Source organism: Myxocyprinus asiaticus, chromosome 27 (assembly GCF_019703515.2).
Source record: "Myxocyprinus asiaticus isolate MX2 ecotype Aquarium Trade chromosome 27, UBuf_Myxa_2, whole genome shotgun sequence".
Taxonomy (NCBI): Eukaryota; Metazoa; Chordata; class Actinopteri; order Cypriniformes; family Catostomidae; genus Myxocyprinus; species Myxocyprinus asiaticus.
In genome coordinates, this window is record NC_059370.1 from 35,285,727 (window position 1) to 35,308,650 (window position 22,924).

Consider the following 22,924-nt stretch of genomic DNA (forward strand, 5'->3'; position numbering starts at 1 on the left):
TGTCAAGAAAAACTTAATGTTGAGAATCAAAGACACGCACCTTGAATACATAATCAAAACATATGACATACCTGCAGCATACAGCTGAGTCCAAACACCACAGGCCTGTGCTGAGGGCAGATGTAGAAGTCAGTGAAGGGGGTCTGGGGCTGGTTGCCCCCTGCAGGCTGGGAGGTGGGGGTAGGTGGAAGAGGGTTCCCTTGCTGTGCTGAAATGCCGTGTGCCGTGTGCCCGCCAGGACCCGGTCCGAGACTGCCATCACTCAGCAGCAAATTGAGGCGGCGTGTGCAGAAATAAGCCAGCCGTCTAGATAAATAGGCTGACTGCACAAACTCCCCTGAGTACTGAATGAAACAATGACAGCAGTAAAAGTAATCAAACTTCATTCAGAAAATTACAAAGTGTTATTAGTAAGTCCATATGGAATCTACAAAGTTTCTTGCCTTTTCTGCACTTATTTGGTGAAAAGCATCTCTGGAATTTGGTGGAATGGATTATGTCCAGGTAATATGTGATAAACTGAGTGAGAGCACACTTAATGGTAGCTGAAATTAGCCACAAATAAACTATGACACAAGGAATGGGAAATTAATCATGGCCATTTCAATTCTGCAGAAATCTGCAGAGCTTTCTGATGAATTCCAAGGGCAATTTCCATGCAGGCCTGGTTCTAAGCTGAATTAAGAGTGCTGAATTTCAAAAGTCATGACTTGACCGCTCTTCTACAGTCAAACAGAATCATGTAGCATCATCCTGGAGTAACTGACCTGTAACAGGAGTGGCAGCAGCAATCTGAGGAGCTCATCTTCTCCAGGTCTGATCTTCTCAAAGCACTCCAGCACCCAGGTGAGGAACTCATGTCTATCTAACATGCCATCCTGTCCACACGGAAATTAAGTAAATAAAGGTGCTGTAAGCATTTTTTTGTATGGAATGGTGTGAAGAAAATATTCAGCTAGCTTCAGTATGGAGCTTGTAAGGTTCCCATATGATATAGGTGTTTAAAAGATTCTGTGTCAAATTTGCACGTGACTCGCACAAGCACAAAGTAGGTTTGTCAGCACTGGTGAGTTCCGCTCTGCTCTTGCGTTGCGGCCGGCGGATGAGCTGCGTGGTTTAATTGGGTAGCGCCTTTTTTACACTTTTGTGGCCATGTTTTTTTTGGTGTATCCCATCCACAACAGTAAATGGCAGCTCTTGATAGTTTCGCCGATAAGCCCACTATACTTGAACGACCGGCCAACTACTCGACCAGCCCACTGGGAAAAATCCCATTGCGCCAGATGGCAAGTCCTTCCCTGGAGTGTAGTAGTTGAAGCGGATCATTTTTAATGCAGGTTTAATGCCATATTCAGGTTCATAACAGTCATCAGTTGATGACTGTTTGCTACAGTTAAGTTTGACCAAGACATACTGCTCGGTGACTGCGTCAATGATATAAATGCATCATTGGAGGGCGGGGTTTTGGAAAGGGGGCATGTCCATTTCAACAGCTCAGTCTCCTGGAAGTTCCAGAACAACTAAAAATCACTTACAGCACACTGAATCTCATAAACTGGCAAAACAACATTCCTTTTTCCAACTGAAAAGGAAATAATAGTGGTAGGTCCAAAATCTTACATCATAATATAGGAGTACTTTTAGATCCCAGCAATGGTATAAATCATGATAGTTATTTTTGCAGGAAATTCCATTCTCAATTTAGGACAATGCAGCAAATTTTCCTGACATCATCTGATTTGATTATTTTCTCTTTTTATATTAAACTCGAAGATAACATATTTCTTACAAATAAATACTAAATCTCAAATTATAAAAACAAAAGGACTCAACAGTAAAACACTATAACACAGATAGGTCTGATTGGATGGGTCACATTTAAAGCCGCAGCTAATATAAACACCTGTGACTGCACATCAGTTGTGTTAAAATGCTTTCTCTCATCCCAGCTAAATAGGCAGAGACAACTCTTAAGGGCCCATTTACACTTGGCCACTTCATGCGTTTTCACTGATCTGATAGCTATCTGATTGAATAAGCTCATTCCATTTACACCTGACCACATCACTGTGTCTCCGCCAAACGGATATAAATCCGATCTTCAATTCCGACGCTATATGCAAATAACACTTCTTCACAAAATTCATTTCCATGATTATGCTAATGCCGGGAAGAAAAATGAAAAGATGTGATTTATTATTTGATTCCAACTGACTTTGAACAGTGCACATGTATTTCGCCCCCTCTGGGCTTCTCGTAGGTAAGATGCGTCATGCACTTCAGTGAACTGCATCAAATAAATGAAGACAAAAAGTCCTGTCTTTCCTACAATGTGCATCCTTGTCTTAATTTGTTATTATTTATTGCACGACGCAAGCCCTATGCAAATACTCGGTAGCAGCTGTTATATTTAGCATTTTTCCTATGCTGACGTAGCACTGTTTGGGCAGAGTAAAGTTTACATATGCGTCTTGAACAGCCAGATGCATTTACACTTGACCAGTTTCTTCTGGAATGCGTCTCAAACCACCTCCTGCAGTGGTTTGTGCAATCCGTCTCGAATGCATTTTGGAGGGCATTTACACCTGGTCTTTTCATGATCGAATAGCTATCCAGTCACTAAAAACGCATGAAGTGGCCAAGCGTAAATGGGCCCCAAGTAAGCCATTTCTAGGTACATTTTCTCAGAAACTGTAAACACTGTGTCTCTGTACCGTTAAAAAAATTGCAGTTTGTTTTGAGCGACCTAAATAGACATTACACGACAACACTGACTCAACCAATGGCGTTGAGTTGGGGACGGGACTATCTGTTTGTTTGATCAACAAAAGACGGGGGCGTCATCAGTTTTGAAATGTTTTTTTTTTTATTTTTGCAATTCTGTTCGTTGGCGCTAGCGTCGCAGAAATTACACACTTCAGCTTTAATGCCGCAAATTGCGACATTGCTTGACAACCAACAATTCCCCTTTGATGATAACTTCATCCTAATGGGATACGCAGACTCTGTTTTATCACATTTCTCAATGTTTCTTTATTGATTTCACATCTAAATAATGTGAAGCAGTCCTGCCAACTAAAAACCATATATCTACAGCTACATAAACAGTCTACAATAATATATTGAGACATTTCTTTGGCAACGCGTACAAATCCTGCCCAGCTCCAATTAACAGCATTCAAATTTAACAGCATATTGTATTACCTGGAACATGAACATTGCTAGTTTCTCATTGTACTCCCACTGTTTCATGGCAGTTTCCACCTCCGCAGGAGGAGCAGGCAGAGGAGATCCACAGCCCTGGCTGGGAGATTGCCTGTAAAACTCTGCCACCTTCTGCAGCTGCTCCCAAAGGTATTTGGTAATTATCTGAGTCCATTCTGCAGAACCCAAATAAAACCAGAGAGGCATTTCAGCACAAAGCCCCATTACACAGCACAAGAGCAGAGGACATTTTATCTTCATTCAGGGATTAAACAAGGACAGACAAAAGTGTTTAAAAAAATAATGTAAATTATTATATGATCACCAAAAAAAAAAAAAAAAAAAAGCCAAGTTTTTAAAAATAATTGCACTAACCTATGCAAGGGTCAATGACATGCCTTTTCTTCACCTTGGTTTCAGTTATGGCAGCATGATATGCACAAGTCATTTTAATCATCCAAGCAGAACGCATCACCGGCACAGAGTACTTAGCGAGGTAGCCAAACACTTCCTCTTTCTTGCTGAAGATTGGAACCTAGTGCGCAAACACACCCCAATTAGACTAATAATGCATAACACAAGATAATAAGTACCACTTGACCTTTTACTGTTAAATTAAGTAATGCTTTGGGGTTTGTAAGATATTAAGAGTGTGCTCTGGACCTCTTCCAAACAACAAGCAATCTGTTCAAAGTTCACAAACAGCAGTATGGGATTTAAAAGGATGAAAGCAAACCTTCTTAGCAAGCTGAGTTAGAGGTTTGGTCCCAGCCAAGTCTGTAAACCAATTATTGATGGAGCTCTGCGACCTAGCCGTGACCAGCCAGAAGTTATCCTTCTGATTGACCTGTGGCTTTCTCTTCCCAGTGTCTAGAAACGTGTTGCAGCGCAACTTCTCCGCAATGATGCTGCTGAAGTTCGAGCTGATCTGAAAAGCAGAAAGTAACAGCAATCCAGCATGTAAATGAACAGGGATTTGACTGTACTAAACAGCATATGCAATGCATGCAAATAATCTCTGCAGCAGCATGAATAATCTTACCTTTGAAGGGTTAAAATTGACATTTTTAGCACTGCCATGTTCATCGCCTGATACGGCTGGCTGGTTGTTAAATCCCTGCTTGACGTTCAATGCTGTCAACTCATCCTAATCAACAAGAAAGTGAAGGCCTCAGTTACTACATGGCTCATGCATTATATGCTAAGAGGTTAAGGAGTGCATGCATATCTCTTGCTCATTACGTTATGCTCTTGAGTTAATCCATTGTCAATAAATACACAAATTACAAGTCTATAACAATAAGCACTCATAAATCAATGGGACAAACACTGAGTATAAAAGTCTACATGCAATGCTGTGAAATTAAATACTTACCTACGAAAATGAGATTCAAAATCAGATCGGCTTTACTAGGGATCTTTAAGATCATTTCAATTTTATATACTCAGACTCGCGCATGAAAAGAACATGTAATGAGCTGCAGTTTTGGGCATCATAGGCGCGTTCATCATGTTTATATGCACAGATCACTGTTGTACAAAGCTGCTTCCCGAGCCTATGATACCCAAAAATGCTGTCTAGGTAGAAAGCTCAGTAAGTTTTGAGAAATAACCATGACATCACAAACACATCAACACACAAGCAGTTGTCAACATACATAAACACACAGGCTCACTCAAAAGAGCTATGTGATTGTTTATATCTTTAATATACCAAAACTTCGGAAATATAACCCGCACTGTTAAAATATACAAATATATATAATAAATCATATCAGTTATTTGTTTAATATATGGCGCTTTTATTTGATCTACGTTCGTGGGAGTAGCTTTAAATAAATACCACTCAAAAACACGCACCTAAACGTCTTTTTTAGAGCTGAATTTTAGCCTTACAATTAGATTTTTGTCTAACTATCTGCATCACTGATTAAGGATAAAAGACAAAACATCTGAGGCATACTTTATGTTTTCAAGTTAGCAAATCGAGCCGTTTGCCTTCAGTTCATTGTTATTGGCCGTTAGCTGAAGGCAGGGCCTGATCTCAAAACATTCTCCTTTTAAACTATTTAAAGATTAAATGTTCCCACACAGGAAGAGAGAATGCCGACTGACCTCTTTTTGTTTCGGGTCTTGAGGATAAACATCGGGAGGACCGAGTCTTGGCCGTTTGAGAGGCCTGTGTTCGTAGCACAGTATGCCGAAGGCAGCCATCATCCCCACGGCATGTCAGCCCGGTGTGTGGCCGATCCTGAGCGCTGTTGTTGCGGCTACAGCTCCGCTGCTTCACCGCTGCTTCCGCTCCGGGAGAGCGACGCGAAAATACAAAATAAAAGCCCCTCCGCTTGAACCACTGGAACTTCTTTTATTATGTAGTTTGTGTAGTAGTCGTCATGGATCTAGCATAGAATAGAATTTCAATATTTATATTAGACAAACGTCAAATTATAATGAAAATCGAGTTTGTAATTTTTAGTATAAAAGTCCTTAGTGAGAGCCCTTGCTTGCAGTTTACAAACGATATCAAAAATGTAAAATATCCCCAAATATACCTTCATGATTAAACAATTTAAAGACGAGGGTCAAATAATGTAATAATTTCATTAATAAGCATTAATAAATATTATATTATATACAGTGATGAACAGATTATTAAAGTAGATTAAATAAATGATTAAACATTACTTTAAGTTGAAACTTAGATTTATATATTTCATATGCATATACATTGCATGCAGCCTTCAGTAACTACTGCTCTGTGAAGACTTACGCAATGATTGTTAATCCATAATTAATGAAGGTTGTTTGTTAGTTTTCACACAAACGTATCGATTCACTTCAGAAGATATTACTTGATCAGCTGGAGTCATGTGGATTACTTTGATGCTGACTAAGTGTGGTTTTTTGGACAGCCAAAAATTGGTGTCCATTGCATTGGATGAAGCTAAAAACCTGGGATACTTTCCTAAAAAATCTTAAATCCTGTTCTGATGAGGAATGGTCATATACATCTCGGATGGTCTGAAGGTAAGTACATTTTTGGGTGAACTATTCCTTTAAGACCTGACAGTAAACACCCACTTTTATGATTGGCTCTCTCCTTGCCATCTCACTGTTCATCGCATCTGGGCGGGGCTACAGAGGTGATAATGTAAAGTAGGTGTTGATGTGTTGTTGTGGAGGCGGTCAGATGCAAATTTCTACCACAGTGTGACATCACGATGTGGAGGAAGTAGAGAACAAGTCATTTTGGCAGCTTAGTTTCAACAAATGCTCTTTTTGCATTGAGGAGGAAGTTTTGAGTTCTGAAACTTACAGTATGTTTTTTTGTTTAAATTTAAAATAGAATCTGACACTATAATTGCTTTAAAAAAATACAGGAAGCACAGGAAGTTAAACGTATAAATATACTTTTTAAATTTTTATTACAATCATAAAATAAGTGTTCATAAAACATCCACAAAACTAAAAATACTAGATATTTCTTAACAAGGCAACTTTTAAAGATTAATACAATAATTTTAATAACTGACAGATTCGTTTTCATCTTGGTTCACAAGATGAGTATCTGAATAGATACTGCATGGTGTGGCAGATCTAAAAGGAAATAGAGGTTCCCAAAAAGCTTGTAAGTCCAAAAGATTGCATAATTCACCTGAACATGTACAATTTTCAGCCGATTATCAGGAACAAAATAACATCCATTACAGGCACTCCTCAAAAATACATGACATAAAAAAAAAAAAAAAAAAGAAATGTTTTTTGCAAACAAGGAACGTTTTGGAAAAAATAAACACACAAAACTCTAGACAGAAATATGCATTTTGATTAAAAAAAATAGCACTGTCCTGATGATTATCACAATAATTCATATTGCACATTTTCTTCACTAAAACACTAATTGCACCAAGACTTTGACAAATATTCTGCCACACCTATACCAGCAGAGGCACCAAACTTATGAGTAAAAAGAAAAGCGTGAGCAAATAAACAAAACAAAACAACAGCAAAAGAAATTCTGGAATGATCAATATTTGTGATTGATCTGAACTTCATCTTGGGTTAGATTTATACGCTTAACTTGAGACATAAGGCATATAAGTATGTTACCTTACATATCTAACAAACCTTTATAAAGTCCAAAAAATAGAAAACAAATAAATGACATTTATCAGTGTGCAAAAAGTACTTCTACCAAAAATTGGCAGAAGGAAGCCCTTTATATGAAATGCACTCAGTCAACACTTGTACATCACTGACTCTAAGAGTCAGGACATTTCTGTGGCAGGCAGGATTCTTCTGCCTCATGAGGGAAATAAAGTGCCATTAATGTGAATGTTCCTATTGGAAGGCTCTCCTTCTTGACATCACATATAAAATCAAAATCTCTGTGTGCTAACTAGAACAGTAGAACATTATAATTGTCTTAAAGAACAACAAACATCTCAGTTTGCAGTTAGCAGCTTCAATAATCTTTACTCCGCAAATATTCTCAGCTTCGCGTGTCCCTGAATGTTTTGTTGAGTAGAGCATCCATTTGTTCAGAGTCTGCTTAGTTCTTACGGGTGACTAAGCGTATCTTCGTCTGCCGCCATCATGGCACGAAAGCGCGAGTTCACATTGGCCAGTAAGTTTGAAGGTGTATCAAACTCCAAAATCTGTTTCAAAGAAGACAAGATACAAAAATTACTTAAAATATTGGGTAACACATTACAATAAGGTTTCATTTGTTAACATTAGTTAATGCATTAGGTATCACGAACAAGCAATTAACAATATATTTTTTACAGCATTTTTAATCTTTATTAATGTTAGTTATTAAAAATACAACTTTTCATTATTAGTTCATAATAGTTCATAGTGAATTAGCAAATGTTAAAAAATGCAACTTTAGATTTCTAAAATGTATTAGGAGTATAAATAACGTGTAAACTAAAATTAACTAAAATTACTAAATGCTGTAAAAGTATTGTTCATTGTTAGTTCATGATACCTTATGCATTTACTAATGTTAACAAATGGAACGTTATTATAAAGTGCTACCAAATATTGATTATACTTGGGAAGTTGATATGACCTATATTTAAGTTGTTGTTAGAAAATGTCCTGCGGTGTGACCTACTATACTCCATCTAAACCAATTTTAACATCATTTTACATGCTTTTATGACCTCATATTAATTTAGAGACTACATGGAATATTTGTAGTTAAAAACAAATGTGTCACATTGTAGAACCATTTAAAAGGAACTAATGAAGGCACAAAGGTGATTAAAAACATTGAAAAATTGTGACTGGTCAAAGCACCTATAAATACACTTTCAAAATAAATTTGAACCTGATATTGATTAAAAAACAAAACAAACAAAAAAAAAAAGCTCATGGACATTGTCAACCTCCTTTATTTATCTTTCAGCATTCCAATCAACCAGTCCTGGCATTTTGATTTTAGGGGTAGATTTCTGGTTAGAGTTAGGGTTATTGTTAGGTTCAGGGTTAGTGCTGTGCTTGGATTTGATAGGAATGTTATTCCAGGAACAACAAAGGATGTTGAGTAGAACATCATGTATCAGTAAAACCCTCCTCAATATCAGATGAAGGTGGAGACCTACCTGCCCCTGGTCCAGAACCATGATTCTGTTACAGTTAAGCACAGTGTTGAGACGATGGGCAATGACCAGAGTGGTGCAGCCACTGAAAGAGTTTCGAATAGTGTCCTGTATAAGCCGGTCTGTCTCTGTGTCAATGGCAGCTGTGGCCTCATCTAAGAGCAGGATCTAAAGAGACATCAACATATTACTTAAATAACAAGTTGGTGAACTCTGTAAGTATGACTTCACAGTTTATAAATCTGTGAGTTGGTCATGTGTTTCTCCTGTACTCTTTCTGAATGCCAATATTTTCTAAAATAGTCTTTCACTTTTAACCATGTGGTGGCAATGTTTCACCATTTTATATCAGCTGAGATTCAACAGAATTAAAGAGAGTTATGAACTATTAATAAATCACAAAAATCAAGTTATGTATAATTCATAAATACATCAATACAAAGCAAATGTTCTTGTTAGGACTGAAGCAGACATGCATTCCAAATGCATCTTGAATATTAACATATTAACAATTTCACTCCCATTTTTTTTTTTTTACTCCCCAAAGATTATAATTCTTTTTTTTTGTAATTAAAGGGTTTTTACACATTCTATTACATAGGAAAGTCAAGAGGAGACAAGAAAGTGAACAGAAAGAAAGGAGGAAAGGCACATATGGCCAGTATGGCCAGACTTGAACCTGAGTTCCACTGAGCTCTCGAACATTTTGCAAGCAAATGTACTGCGTTTGCACCACGGCTCCGAGCAAAAAGGTTTTTTAAATTAGATCTATTTTTTACTTAAAGTCTTTGAGAGGCCACAGACCTTGCTGTGTCTGAGAAGTGCTCTGACCACACACAGTAGCTGTCTCTCTCCCACTGAGAAGTTCTCTCCATTTTCTGTCACCTCAGAATGCAGTGAATTAGGCAACTGGCTCACCTAAAACAAACATCAAGTCACAGCAAGGCATTTTTACTCCAAAGTCAAACTAAAGTTATTTGCATTTAAAAGTAATTCCAAAAGCCTCCTGACATTTTACAGCAGTCCATGTCCTCACCATGTCCTTAATGTGGGTTTTCTCCAGTGCGTCCCAGATCTGTTCATCTGTATATTGATCCCAGGGATCCAGATTTGACCTGTTGATGAGATAATGACTTTCAAGACAGATCTTCCAATTTTACCTTAAAGGGTTAGTTAAGCCAAAAATGAAAACTGTCTCATAATTTACTCACCCTTATGCAATCCCAAATGTGCATGACTTTCTTTCTTCAGCAGAACACAAACAAAGATTTGGAGAACATAAAAGTACTCCAGAGTCCAGACAACTCTGGTCATTAAATCCATATCTTCTGAAAGGATTTGATAGTTGTGGGTGAGAAACAGATCAATATTTAAGTCCCTTTTCCTTCACTTTCTCCTTTTATTTTTGGCAATTCACATTCTTCGTGCATATCGCCCAGTACTGGGCAGGAAGGAGAATTTATGACAAAAAATGACATAAATATTTACCTTTTTCTCACCCACACCTAACATATCACTTCTGAAGATATGAATTAAAACACTGGAATCATATGGATTACTTTTATGCTCCCTTTATGTGGATTTTGGAGCTTCAAAATTTTGGCACCCATTCACTTACATTGTATGGACCTGCATAGCTGAAATATTCTTCTAAAAATCTTCATTTGTGTTCTGCAGAAGAAAGAAAGTCATACACATCTGGGATGCAAGCAGGGTGAGTAAACCATGAGAGAATTTTCATTTTTGGGTGAACTATCCATTTAAATTTAACATGAAATTGAAATTGACCATATTTAATTTCCTAATACAAGTTCCTGGTTTTGTTGTACATGATTCCTTATTTCAAAGACAATAAATATTTCTCTTTGCATTCTTTAATCAAAATGTAATAACTTGCTCTGCCTCTGAAATGACTTTCATTGTCAGCTAATATAAACAAACGCTTCTATTTTTCAAACCGGTTGGCTCCATTCTGGTATGCAACGCCCACTTTTCACTATCCAATTAATTCCATATAAAATCAAGCCCCGCTCTCCATGTTTAATATCCTGTTTCACTTTTAAATACTGTACATCTGAATACAGAAGTAAAATGAGTTACGAATGCTGTACCACGCTGACTTTAAAAACTTCAGCTCATCGTGTGTGGCTTAGCTGTAGAAAGTGATGTGGACTGTACCTGACAGTGCCGATGAAAAGAACCGGTTCTTGGGGGATGACTGACAGCTTGCTCCTCAAATCCTCCAGACCGATCTGAGCAATGTTGACACCATCAATTATGATTGATCCCCCGCTGAGCTCCGCTAGTCTGAAGAGTGCAACGCCCAGTGAAGATTTCCCTGTAGAAGCAACCAACCTGTGTCACTATCTATTTCTTCCACCAGTAATATCGTAGTAGTACGGACACAACTAAACAACATATGATAGGATAAAGAAAAGAAGTAGACTTGTGTACCTGACCCTGTTCTGCCCACTATCCCTACAGTCTCTTCTGGGAGGATGCTGAAAGAGAGATTCTTCAGGACCAGAGGAAGGTCATCTCGATATCGCATTTCTACATTCTGGAAGGTGATTCGTCCTTCTTGGGGCCAACAGGAAGCAGGAGAGGAGGGGCCTGTGATCTGCCGAGGACCTTCACTTTCTAGATTCTAAATAAACAAGACCATGGTGAGGCCATAATTTTTTTTGTGGACAGCAAAAAAAAAAAAAAAAAGAAAAGCTAAAAGGCAAAATATAAAATGAAACTAGCCATATAATTGTGCATATTTAGGATATAAATAAGTAGGCTTATACTCTTTTAATGGGAGAAGAAAATTATTTCCATATCTTTTGTTACTGTCGTCAAAGGCTGTGGGTCCAATTTAACTCCAAGTTATTTTGGTGCCTTATTATTCTGTATCTTAGTAATGTGGATAATACAAATACAATATTTGGCCAGGTGTTTTATCCATATGTTAGGCTGGTAAATCTCACTTCTGCTGTTGTTTATGCATTTGAAAATGAAATAGTCATTTTGTTCTATTCAGCCTATGCCATGTTTTTGCATATTGTTGGGCCTGTGCAGTTCAAGGTAATATTAATTAATTTCAATATTTGATTTTAAGGACATTTACTTTTGTACAATTCTTGTATTGTGTCTCTGATTTTTGAAATTTAAGAAGCAAATTTGGTGTTAGAGTTTCATTCCTTTCCATGAATCAGTTCACTCTGATTTGGATTCAAAACTCTGAATGATTGGAAACATTTTGAATCTAATTGGCTACCTTGGCTGTTTGGTTGAAATGAGGGTTCATCTGATTTCCATTTCAGAGCAAATCCTTAAATATTGAGATATATCACACGGCTCTCTGGAATACTCTATTCTGATTCGTCAATCGTGCCATCCAGCAGTCTGATATTTCTGAATAATGACTGCACATTTGGGGATAAAGTGATATTTCACAGGTCATTTGGGTTTCGTGATTCATCTTTCCTGCTCCTCGTATCACTCTGCGATTTTACAAGTTAATAAAATAATTTCAACTTCAATATTTCCTATCCATTTAATTATGTTTTTGCAAGTAGTCATGTAATAAGCAGGATAATGAGCAGTAAGATGCAGGGACTAAAAATGGTTAAAGGAACGAAAACTGAAAATGAACAAAATTTTTAGCAGAACGTAACCAAAAACCGGAACATAGTAATTTTCAATTGTTCCGGAATGAAAACTTTATTTATAAATGCCGGTAACTGGTTAATATTTTTTTTCATGAAACCAAAGGCCAAAGGGTTTATCACAGTACATTTTTGGAACTACACCACTTCATGTTGCCATGTAAAAATTAAGCATGTGCTTGGAAACTGCTGCATCACACATTTCTTTGCCTAATTGCCAGTTGTGGATGCCCTTTTTAACAACTATGTATAAATACTACAGTATACATGCATGGCTAATCCTGATACAAGGAAAATGTTATTACAGGTAAAAAGTACATTTCTCAGTTGTTTCCAAGTTTTCGTTGAATTATTGTTAGATGTGTTGCATTAATGCAGAATTGATGCAGGTTTTGACAGAGAAGCAGATCTGTAAATACATTTATACTTAACTGTTAATTAACTGTTGTTATGATTTCTATGCTGATCAATCCACCACACAGCAAAAAAATTAATTGCTTATTTCGTTTATTTGGGTGAGGCAAATGGCTTATTTTGGGCTTGTTTTTCCAGACCAGGTTGCTTGTTTCTCTTGCGAGATCTGGCAACACTACAATTGGTATTTCACCCACCCATTAGCGTAGAGTACTGTCATTTAAAAAAAGAATGTTATTAAACGTTCTTTTATTTTTTTTTCTAACCGGTAACCTTTTGGAAAGGGGGCTGCAGAACTTCTGAACCAGAACGAAAAAATAAAGTTTTTGCTCAGAACGAACCGAAATGAAAAACATTTCGTTTTTAGTCCCTGGTCAGATGGTCATTTTTGTAATATAAACACCTTACAGAACGCAAACCAGAAATGGATTTTAACTGTTACTGGAGACTCTGCGGTCTCTTTCTTCTCACATACTAACTTAATTTCAACTCTAATCTTTATAAAATGTCCATTTAATTATTTATTTGGTAAGTAGCCATTTAATAAACAGGAAAATCTACAGTCAGCCAGTCGTTATCTTAAATAAACCCCTTTAGGGCAAAACAAGACCTCACCCAGTTCGAGTTTATTTTGCGATCATGACCGGATGACTGTAGAGTATCCCTTATATATTGAATATAGTCACAAAACCTAATAATTCAAAATATATATTTTTTAAGCTGTCATCCAGTCTTATTTTCTATCAGTAAGACCATAATTGCCTTTGGCAATCACTCTGAAATGCTCTTTGGCTCTTGCCGGCAGTTAAGACAGCTGTGCTGTTCTTCTTTGATGGGAGCCTTGCGAAACAAGCTGTGTTGTTCTGGTTGCCAATAAATGCACTTCATTTGAAGCCCACTGAGCAGGAGTTAACAGGCTCACTATGCAGTGCACATACTGCTGGGCTCAGTGGCCTGTGTAAAGTAAAGAGCTGATGTCCTTTGTGCGCTGTGTCAATTGAATAACAAATGATGTGTCCCATTCTATTTGCCGCTGACACCTACAACACATGTGTCATAGATGCTTCTACCTTTATGTAATGATTGATCCGCTCCACTGATGTAAAACGCGCTTCGGTTTCAGACAGGAGCCTCACGGTGAACTGAAACAACCCAGTCAACTGGATATGACAGAAGAAAGAATACAGACAGTTAATAAGAATAACTACACTAGATCCTTCCTTCAATGTAAGTCTATGGAATTTATTTCACCTGTTTTGTGCACCAGGTGAAAAACACAAATCCGATCAATTAGAAATGTAACAGCACACCTTAACAATCTGCCTGATTTGAGATATACTATAATTGATGTCAGTAGCACAAATGAAGGAGTTTGTTCAAAACCCTTATTCTAAGTTTAAGCAGTAGTAATAATTATGCTTGCCTTAGCAAGCACCACTAATTAATCACAGTCCTGTATTATAAGCTTCATTTGCAACACAACCCCTTCCCCCTGCAGTGCACTCTTGTGCATGTGAGAGCTCTCGAAGCAGCGCACCTGTACGGCGTAGGAGATGGCGAGTCCGGCATAGGCGGGAGGAATGTGGCCGTGCATGAAAACAATGAGGAGAGCTACAGTGGTGATGAGAGAGATGCTGATAAGGTCCAAACGGACTGCCAGCCAACGCATGCCACAACTGAACAGATAGTGACAAGCTTGGTTTGTGTCTAGCAGGGCCTCATACCTTGTGGAATACACGAGAGATATTTAGCAATAGTTCACATTTTGTATTTTTATTCATAACATTCATCACCTGCAACACAGTTCCCACATCTGTAATCACAGATATGATTTATTATAATATTTACCTACTGTTTTAATGGTTTCATCTTAGAAGTCAACATTAATTTTTTCTTTCACAGTAAGATGAGAATGTTTATTGAGATACAAAATAGGATCAATTTTGATTTCATGTTGACTTCATAAAATATGCCCATAACTATAATGTATTATGCACTTTAAATATATAAGCATGAATAGATATGTGTTGTAATGTCTTAAAACTGTGGTTACGATTACTCATGAGAAGGTAGGTGTATTAAAATGCGTTATGAATGCATTATAAAGCATTAAAGGAATATTCCAGTTCAAGACAAGATAAACTCAATCAAAAGTGTTTGTGGCATAATGTTAATTACCACAAAAAAATAATTTTGACTCATCTCTCCTTTTCTTTATATATAAGGCACTTACAATGGAAGTGAATGTGTCCAATTTTTGGAGGGTTTAAATGGCAGAAATGTGACGCTTATAATTTTATAAAAGCACTTACATTAATTCTTCTGTCAAAACTATTATTTGAGCTGTAAAGTTGTTCAAATCATTGTCTTTACAGTCATTTTAGGGTTTTAGAGTTTATGGTGTTATGCTGTCATTGCAACAAAGTTGTAAAATTGGATATAACTTTACAAAGAAAAGGCTAGTAAGTGATTTTTCACACAGCAATCATGTTAACATGCATATTGTTAACGTCTTGTGGCTATACTTTTGAAAAATGTATGGATTGGCTCCCATTCATTTCCATTGAAAGTGCTTCATTTTAACCCAGATTTTTGCTTTTTTAAGAAAGGAGGTGGTACAATTTAAAATACATTTTTGTAGTTATTAAAAATTATGCCACCAACGCTGTTGATTAAGCTCTTAACTTATATTGGACCCAGAATATGCCTTTATAACACATTCGTAACTAATTTTAATACATCTTATTTTAAGATTTCCCTTATAATATGTTATATACTGTATATAAAACTCAGCAAAAAAAAGAAACGTCCTCTCACTTTCAACTGCTTTTATTTTCAGCAAATTTAACATGTGTAAATATTTGTATGAACATAAAAAGATTCAACAACTAAGACATAAACTGAACAAGTCTCACAGACATGTGACTAACAGAAATGGAATAATGTGTCCCTGAACAAAGAGGGGGTCAAAATCAAAAGTAACAGTCAATATCTGGTGTGGCCACCAGCTGCATTAAGTACTTCAGTGCATCTCCTCCTCATGGACTGCACCAGATTTGCCAGTTCTTGCTGTGAGATGTTACCCCACTCTTCCACCAAGGCACTTGCAAGTTCCCAGACATTTCTGGGGGGAATGGCCCTAGCCCTCACCCTCAGATCCAACAGGTCCCAGACATGCTCAATGGGATTGAGATCCGGGCTCGTCGCTGGCCGTGGCAGAACACTGACATTCCTGTCTTGCAGGAAATCACGCACAGAACGAGCAGTATGGCTGGTGGCATTGTCATGCTGGAGGGTCATGTCAGGATGAGCCTGCAGGGAGGGTACCACATGAGGGAGGAGGATGTCTTCCCTGTAACATACAGCATTGAGATTGCCTGCAATGACAACAAGCTCAGTCCGATGATGCTGTGACACACCGCCCCAGACCATGACGGACCCTCCACCTCCAAATCGATCCTGCTCCAGAGTACAGGCCTCGGTGCAACACTCGTTCCTTCGATAATAAACACGAGTCCGACCATCACCCCTGGTGAGACAAAACCGTGACTCGTCAGTGAAGAGCACTTTTTGCCAATCCTGTTTGGTCCAGCGAAGGTGGGTTTGTGCCCATAGACGATGTTGTTGACGGTGATGTCTGGTAAGGACCTGCCTTACAACAGGCCTACAAGCCCTCAGTCCAGCCTCTCTCAGCCTATTGCGGACAGTCTGAGCACTGATGGAGGGATTGTGCATTCCTGGTGTAACTTGGGCAGTTGTTGTTGCCATCCTGTTCCTGTCCCACAGGTGTGATATTCGGATGTACCGATCCTGTGCAGGTGTTGTTACACGTGGTCTGCCACTGCAAGGATGATCAGCTGTCCTTCCTGTCTCCCTGTAGCGCTGTCTTAGGTGTTTCACAGTACGGACATTGCCATTTATTGCCCTGGCCACATCTGCAGTCCTCATGCCTCCATGCAGCATGCCTAAGGCACGTTCACGCAGATGAGCAGGGACCCTGGGCATCTTTCTATTGGTGTTTTCCAGAGTCAGTAGAAAGGTCTCTTTAGTGTCCTAAGTTTTTATAACTGTGACCTTAATTGCCTACCGTCTGTAAGCTGTTAGTGTCTTAACGACCGTTCCACAGGTGCATGTTCATTAATTGTTTATAGTTAATTGAACAAGTGTGGAAAATATTGTTTAAACCCTTTACAATAAAGATCTGTAAAGTTATTTGGATTTTTACAAAATTAACTTTAAAATACAGTGTCCTGAAAAAGGGACATTTCTTTTTTGCTGAGTTTATATAGGCTTCAAGCAAAGAGTCACCAAAATAATGTCAGTGCTTGACTGAAAAAGTTTTAGAAAGTTATGAAGGACATGAAATTTTTTGTTTGAGTTCTACCTTTGTATGAATTCTGGTCCCCTGCCATAAGCATAGATAGTGGACAGTCCTTGCAGGCTGCTAGTGATATGAGAGGTGAAAGGGGATTGGCTGATATTTTCCAGTCGTTTCAGCTCACGAATCAGAACCCTTTGGGTAAAAAGGACAATCGGAAAAATATATTTATATATTTATTTCTCAGTCCCAGACAAAAAGTCACACGGTCATAAAATATAAGAAGCAGTGGTATCCACGGCTGAGTTTTGATCAGTGCTCTGGCTCATCTCATCTGCTTATCTGTGTGGCTCACAGAGCTGCCTGTGATGTGACAGGTTAGTGGCTTTTGAGATGGAGGCCCACAGGGGACAATAATGCTGCGAATGAGCTGCAATCTTTCTGGCTGAGCTGCAGTCATTTCTGCATTCTCAACTGATTTATATGGGCCTTTATGAGGCCTGTCACACGTCAGTGCTATAGCAGGCAGGACAGTGGAGTCTGTCTGCAATGTGAGGCAGAGGCAGGCCTTTATTGACAAAAACCTGATTTCTGCTTTTAGGTGCACATATAAAATAGGCACTGCTTGTGAATAACGTCAGCAATGAATCATAGTTTTCTTAAATAGAGGCCAAATTGAAGGAGGGAGAGCAGACCTGTGCCCGATATCCTTCTCTGTAAAATAGATTCTTTAAAAATACATTTATGAGGGAGGTTCCATTTTAGTTTTGACATGAACACTGCCTATATTGGTGTTCTAGCATTGTATTATTGACGTTTGAAGAGGCGTTCGCACTGACAGCATGGCTCAGAAAAGTCAAGTTGCCATCATATGTTTACAATTGCCACTTGGTTTGATATTTTGTTATCTAACGCAATGACACTCATACATTTTAAATCTGACTTGAGTTCCAAAGTGTCCAAATAAGTTTTGGGGCAACTGTATGCCCAATAAACTGTCTGTAGTATTGATTCAGATACATGTAAAACTTTACAAAAAGGTTCCATTTGCTAACATTTGTTAAAGGGATAGTTTACCCAGAAATGAAAATTCTCTCATCATTTACTCAACTTCATGCCATTCCAGATGTGTATGACACAAATTAAGATTTTTAGAAGAATATTTCAGCTCTGAAGTTCATCACAATGCAAATACATGGTGACCAGAACTCGGAAGGTTCAAAAAGCACATAAAGTCAGCATAAAATGAATCCATATGACTCCAGTGGTTAAATCCATGTCTTCAGAAGCGATATGATAGGTAAGGGTGAGAAACAGATCAAAATTTAAGTTTACTATAAATCTCCACCTTTGACCAGCCCCAACCAGTAGGTGGCTGAATGTGAATGACAAAGTCTCATCTGGTGTGGAAGTGAAAGTGAAAGTGTAGATGTATAGTAAAAAAAGGACATAAATATTGATCTGTTTATCACCCACACCTATCATATCGCTTGAAAAGATATGGATTTAACCACTGGAGACTTATAGATAATTTTTATGCTGCCTTTATGTCCTTTTTGGACCTTTCAAATTCTGGTCACCATTCACATGCATTATGATGACCTAAAGAGCTGAAATATAAAAATAATTTTTAATTATTTTTAGAAAAAATTTCTAAAAATTTTCATTTGTGTTCTGCAGAAGAAAGAAAGTCATACACATCTGGGATGGCACGAGGGTGAGTAAATCATGATAAATAATTTTTGAGTGAACGATCCATTTAACGACATTAGTTAACATGAACTAACAATGAACAATACTTTTTCAGCATTTACTAATTGTAGTTCATGTTAATTTCAACATATACTAATATTTTTTTTTTTAAATCAAAAGTTGTATTTGTTAACATTAGTTAATTCACTATGAACTAACATTGAACAATTGTATTTTTATTAACTAACTTTAAAAAAGATTAATAAATGCTGTACAAAATATGTTGTTCATTGTTTGTTCATGATACCTAATGCATTAACTAATGTTAACGAAAGGAACCTTACTGTAAAGTGTTACCCAGATACTAGACCTTAAGGGATAATTACAGATTAGCCATTTGTTTGACCAGTCAAAACTTTTATTATATCCATGAAACCAAACCTGGAGATTCGGTTGACGATGAAGAGGAACGCCGCCAAAGGAATGATGGAGAAAAGGAACCACGGAAAAACAGCGCCTACCACACCCAGACAGAACAGCACTAATGTCATATTCTGAAGCAGCATTTCGGCTTGCATGGCCAAACGCACGTCAACTGTTCAATGAGAGGGAAGAAAAAAAAAGAGAGGGAGACATCAAACCGATTTGAAACGCCCCCATCATAACGCAGCTGAAAGTATTTATAAACTGAGATAGAGAGAAAGGTTCCTCACCCTCGTCCATGTCCCTGGAGAATCGGTTGAGAATGCGTCCCAGGGGTGTTGTGTCAAAAAAGTGCATGGGGCTCAGAAGTAGAGTCTTAAATAGTTTATCATGCAGAACTGAAGCTGCCCTCACGGTGCACTGCAACACACACACACACACACACAAAAACAGTGTTAATAATGCATGCAGCCAGACACAACAAAAATGCTAATAAAAAGGCCAGTGATTTAAAAACCCATTAAATGCTTTAGTTAGAGTTCATAATGAAAATAAAGAGGTCAGGGATGCAAACAAAGATTTAAACAGCCATAATAGCTTGATTGAATAGGGCGAAACCTTGGCAAACATATAAGAATCAATTGCCGAAGCTTTATGAGTTTAGAGGCATAGTGGAGATTTGCACTGTCTACATGAAAACGAGGTGATCGATGTTGTTCCACGACATCAGGACCAATCAGCTGTAAGATCAAAGCTAAACTTCCAAAATTAGAATATGGGGGAATTTCTGTTTCCTTGTTTATCTTCAACAGAAATACATAAATCATATAAAACATTTTTTCTTATAAAAACTGTATGATTTTGTATGGGCTTTTTTAAAATTTTTGAAAAAAAAAATTAATTGAATACATAATGTATAGTAATGTAAAATAATGTATAATAACAGTGTATACATTTTTTTGTTGTTAAAAACAAAAGATTCTTTAAAACCATATCTGTTTAAAGTGATATATGTAATTTTTCTATCTCAGCTTAACATGCAGCATCAACTATAAGCAATCCATTTATAGGTTGATTTCACCTGAAGTAAAACACTGTGGCTCTGTGGTGTTTTAAATAAATTCTCTGTTTGTTTGAACGGCCTGTCCAGTCCGACACAGCACCATTGGCTCAGCCAAGGTTGTGGGTTTGGGGCAGAACTATCTGTTTGTACAACCAATGGGAATGGAATCTTTATAATTTCATTTGGTTACACTAGTGGTGGAAAAATTACACACTTCAGCTTAAAAACAACCTGGTTTTAAAGTATAGAGCATACATGGGTGGGACTAAGGAGAGGCTAGCATCTTCACCCTTAGGGGAGATTTATATATATATATATTTAAAATTCATAGAAATCAATTCATGACATCTATAAACAAAATAATTTCACTCGGGCCACTAAATTAAATTAAGTCGCTGGAGTAGCATATGAAAACTAGAAACAGGCGCCTTTCAACTGAACTGGAGCTTCCAGAGTATACATTTTTGTTGATTATGATGTCCTGTCACAACCAGGGACTGACTGGCCATCAGGAGCAATGAGATAGTCAAGTAGTGGGCTGTTGCGACTGTATTATCCCCACCTGTGTGAATACAAATTTGCCCCACTCTTATTTATTAAGCACAGCCATTTACTGCTGCACATGGGAAACACCAAATACTCCCCCTCCCCTGTCTTTCCAGGGCTGTTTTGTCCCAGTGCAATCTTGGTTACAATGCACCACTCGCATCCGGTTCAGATATGGTGTCACCTTACATGATCTAACACAAATATGACACACCGTAAATGTCTGTTCATGTTCACATCAGCACACAATATTTATGGTTACATAACCATAAACATTCTCAAATGTCAGTCGGAAGAGTATTCAGAATATGACATGTTTTTGTAACAAATCTTGATGTTATCATGAGAGAACATATTACCATTTGGAATAGATGGTTTCTGACACAAGAGGACAAATTCATTCCATTAATAGAATTTGTGAAGTTCCTGAAATTTTTTTGTCTTACCTTTGGGTAAAAAGAGATTATTCATCATCAAGGAATTAGTGAATACAAGTGGCACACAATTACACAGACACATAACCTCTCTAATGTGCTGTCGGGTCTGCTTAATGGAGAAGAAGGGGGCAAAAGGACCCAAGAGGACACATACACAACTGGATTTAGCCTGCAGGCAATTTCAATTAAAGAGTAGAAAAAAAACAAAAAAAAAACTTAAAAGGCATAACGTATAAAAGGAAAAAAGCAGACAATGGACCCTTTTCAAGACTGCAATGATGTGTTTCTGCCATATTTAGCAGCGTAAATCTAGAAAACTTTTTTACATTTGCAATTTTTTAATTATTTAGTGTTAATTTATAACATTATACTTTGTATTATATTACCCTGGAATTAGTTTAAAAAAATGAGTTACAACAGATGCGATAAGGTTTCTGAAATAGCTGCTGAGAGAGTGACAGTAAATTTGCCATCTTCTCTTCTGACTGTCGAAATCCATCGCTCTCATTTTTTTTTCTTCACTTAGAAAGTTGTGGAAATGTAATATTGACATTTTTCTTTTGATGTTGGAGCAAATGGGTAATCAACAATTATATCTGCTGTGGTCTCCAATTCACTGCCATTTACCGCTATCAAAGTTTACCCTGCATTCGCTTACTTCCGCGTTCCAAAACACGGAAGTCTCAGATAGATTCAAGCAATGATGAATAGTACATGAGCAAAGAGGAAATGCATCTGCCTAAGGACCAAAGTGTTTGATGAAAAATTCAAGTGTGTGTAAAGGAGACAGAAGGCCGAGCCAGAGGAATCTTGTGTGCACTGACAATAAACTTCAGATTACCTTGACGAAAACCAGCCCTCGTCCGGTCTTCAAGAAAAGCGTCACCACCATGGACAAAACATACACCCTGGAGTAGTACTTCATGTGTGGATTCAGTCGCATGCTGTCGCTCTTGACGGTCTCATTTCCCTGTAACAATGAGGAATTCTGTGGAGACAAAGGAACATCACCTTGGAAACCTGATCCTTCCAGAGAGAATCCCAACAAGCCAGCTGATCTGTGCGCACGAGTCCCAGTCTCAATTATTTGACAGAATGCGAGTTAACTGCAGCATCTGCTGCCGTGATTCTCCCTCCGAGTAATTCATGCGGAGCCTGGCACTTCTAATTAGTTTCGGGATTTATGTTCATTTCATCTAAGCATCAAAACTCGCACCGGCGTATCAAGCTGGCTGTTTGTCGTATCAAGGAGCAAAAGTTTCAAAGAAATTCACTTACCCCGCTGCCCTGCCTGATCCAGTGACTGAGCCACCAATTGCTGAAGGCGATACTGCCTGTGGTGAAGAGGAAGAGGAGAATGCTTATGACCAAGACCAGAGGCCCTCCGGCAGCTTTGATGTAAGCAGCATAAACGGCCCAGGCCACAGCACCGGTCCCCTTTTCCTCAGTCTGCATAAGCTGACCTGTGAGGTGTACAACATCAAAAAATAGAAAGAAAACTGACTCATCTGCCAATGTTAGCTCAGATAGGTACAGGCCATTATTTTAAGATTTAAACAGTGGTT

The 22,924-nt window shown here is 37.9% G+C and overlaps 2 protein-coding genes and 1 long non-coding RNA gene across 9 annotated transcripts in view; 1 reads left to right on the forward strand and 2 right to left on the reverse strand.

Annotated features, from left to right (window-relative positions):
* The window catches only part of LOC127418352 (mediator of RNA polymerase II transcription subunit 12), a 45,029-nt gene extending 39,541 nt beyond the window's left edge, over positions 1 to 5,488 (reverse strand). For 2 of the 5 annotated variants that reach the window (XM_051658943.1, XM_051658942.1), the window contains exons 1-7: positions 5,320 to 5,487; positions 4,247 to 4,351; positions 3,941 to 4,132; positions 3,580 to 3,739; positions 3,205 to 3,380; positions 768 to 878; positions 72 to 344 (exon numbers count right to left, since the gene is read on the reverse strand). In XM_051658943.1, coding sequence (XP_051514903.1) covers positions 72 to 344; positions 768 to 878; positions 3,205 to 3,380; positions 3,580 to 3,739; positions 3,941 to 4,132; positions 4,247 to 4,351; positions 5,320 to 5,421 — 1,119 coding nt within the window. In that variant the 5' untranslated portion in view covers positions 5,422 to 5,487. Of the gene's footprint in view, positions 1 to 71; positions 345 to 767; positions 879 to 3,204; positions 3,381 to 3,579; positions 3,740 to 3,940; positions 4,133 to 4,246; positions 4,352 to 5,319 lie in introns of all 5 variants that reach the window. The other 3 variants (XM_051658940.1, XM_051658939.1, XM_051658941.1) reach the window with 2 other exon arrangements.
* Positions 5,489 to 6,664: 1,176 nt separating this feature from the next.
* Positions 6,665 to 22,924, reverse strand: part of LOC127418353 (ATP-binding cassette sub-family C member 5-like) — a 48,969-nt gene continuing 32,709 nt past the window's right edge. For 2 of the 3 annotated variants that reach the window (XM_051658945.1, XM_051658944.1), the window contains exons 17-29: positions 22,638 to 22,822; positions 22,201 to 22,347; positions 19,604 to 19,733; positions 19,332 to 19,485; positions 17,265 to 17,393; positions 14,418 to 14,604; positions 13,951 to 14,040; positions 11,268 to 11,460; positions 10,992 to 11,151; positions 9,850 to 9,928; positions 9,618 to 9,731; positions 8,817 to 8,981; positions 6,665 to 7,862 (exon numbers count right to left, since the gene is read on the reverse strand). In XM_051658945.1, coding sequence (XP_051514905.1) covers positions 7,764 to 7,862; positions 8,817 to 8,981; positions 9,618 to 9,731; positions 9,850 to 9,928; positions 10,992 to 11,151; positions 11,268 to 11,460; positions 13,951 to 14,040; positions 14,418 to 14,604; positions 17,265 to 17,393; positions 19,332 to 19,485; positions 19,604 to 19,733; positions 22,201 to 22,347; positions 22,638 to 22,822 — 1,832 coding nt within the window. In that variant the 3' untranslated portion in view covers positions 6,665 to 7,763. Of the gene's footprint in view, positions 7,863 to 8,816; positions 8,982 to 9,617; positions 9,732 to 9,849; positions 9,929 to 10,991; positions 11,152 to 11,267; positions 11,461 to 13,950; positions 14,041 to 14,417; positions 14,605 to 17,264; positions 17,394 to 19,331; positions 19,486 to 19,603; positions 19,734 to 22,200; positions 22,348 to 22,637; positions 22,823 to 22,924 lie in introns of those variants that run through there. The other variant, XR_007893415.1, reaches the window with a different exon arrangement.
* Positions 11,354 to 14,465, forward strand: LOC127418367 (uncharacterized). Its single transcript, XR_007893417.1, has 3 exons — positions 11,354 to 11,479; positions 14,004 to 14,107; positions 14,379 to 14,465. It is a non-coding gene; the product is annotated as an uncharacterized LOC127418367 (long non-coding RNA).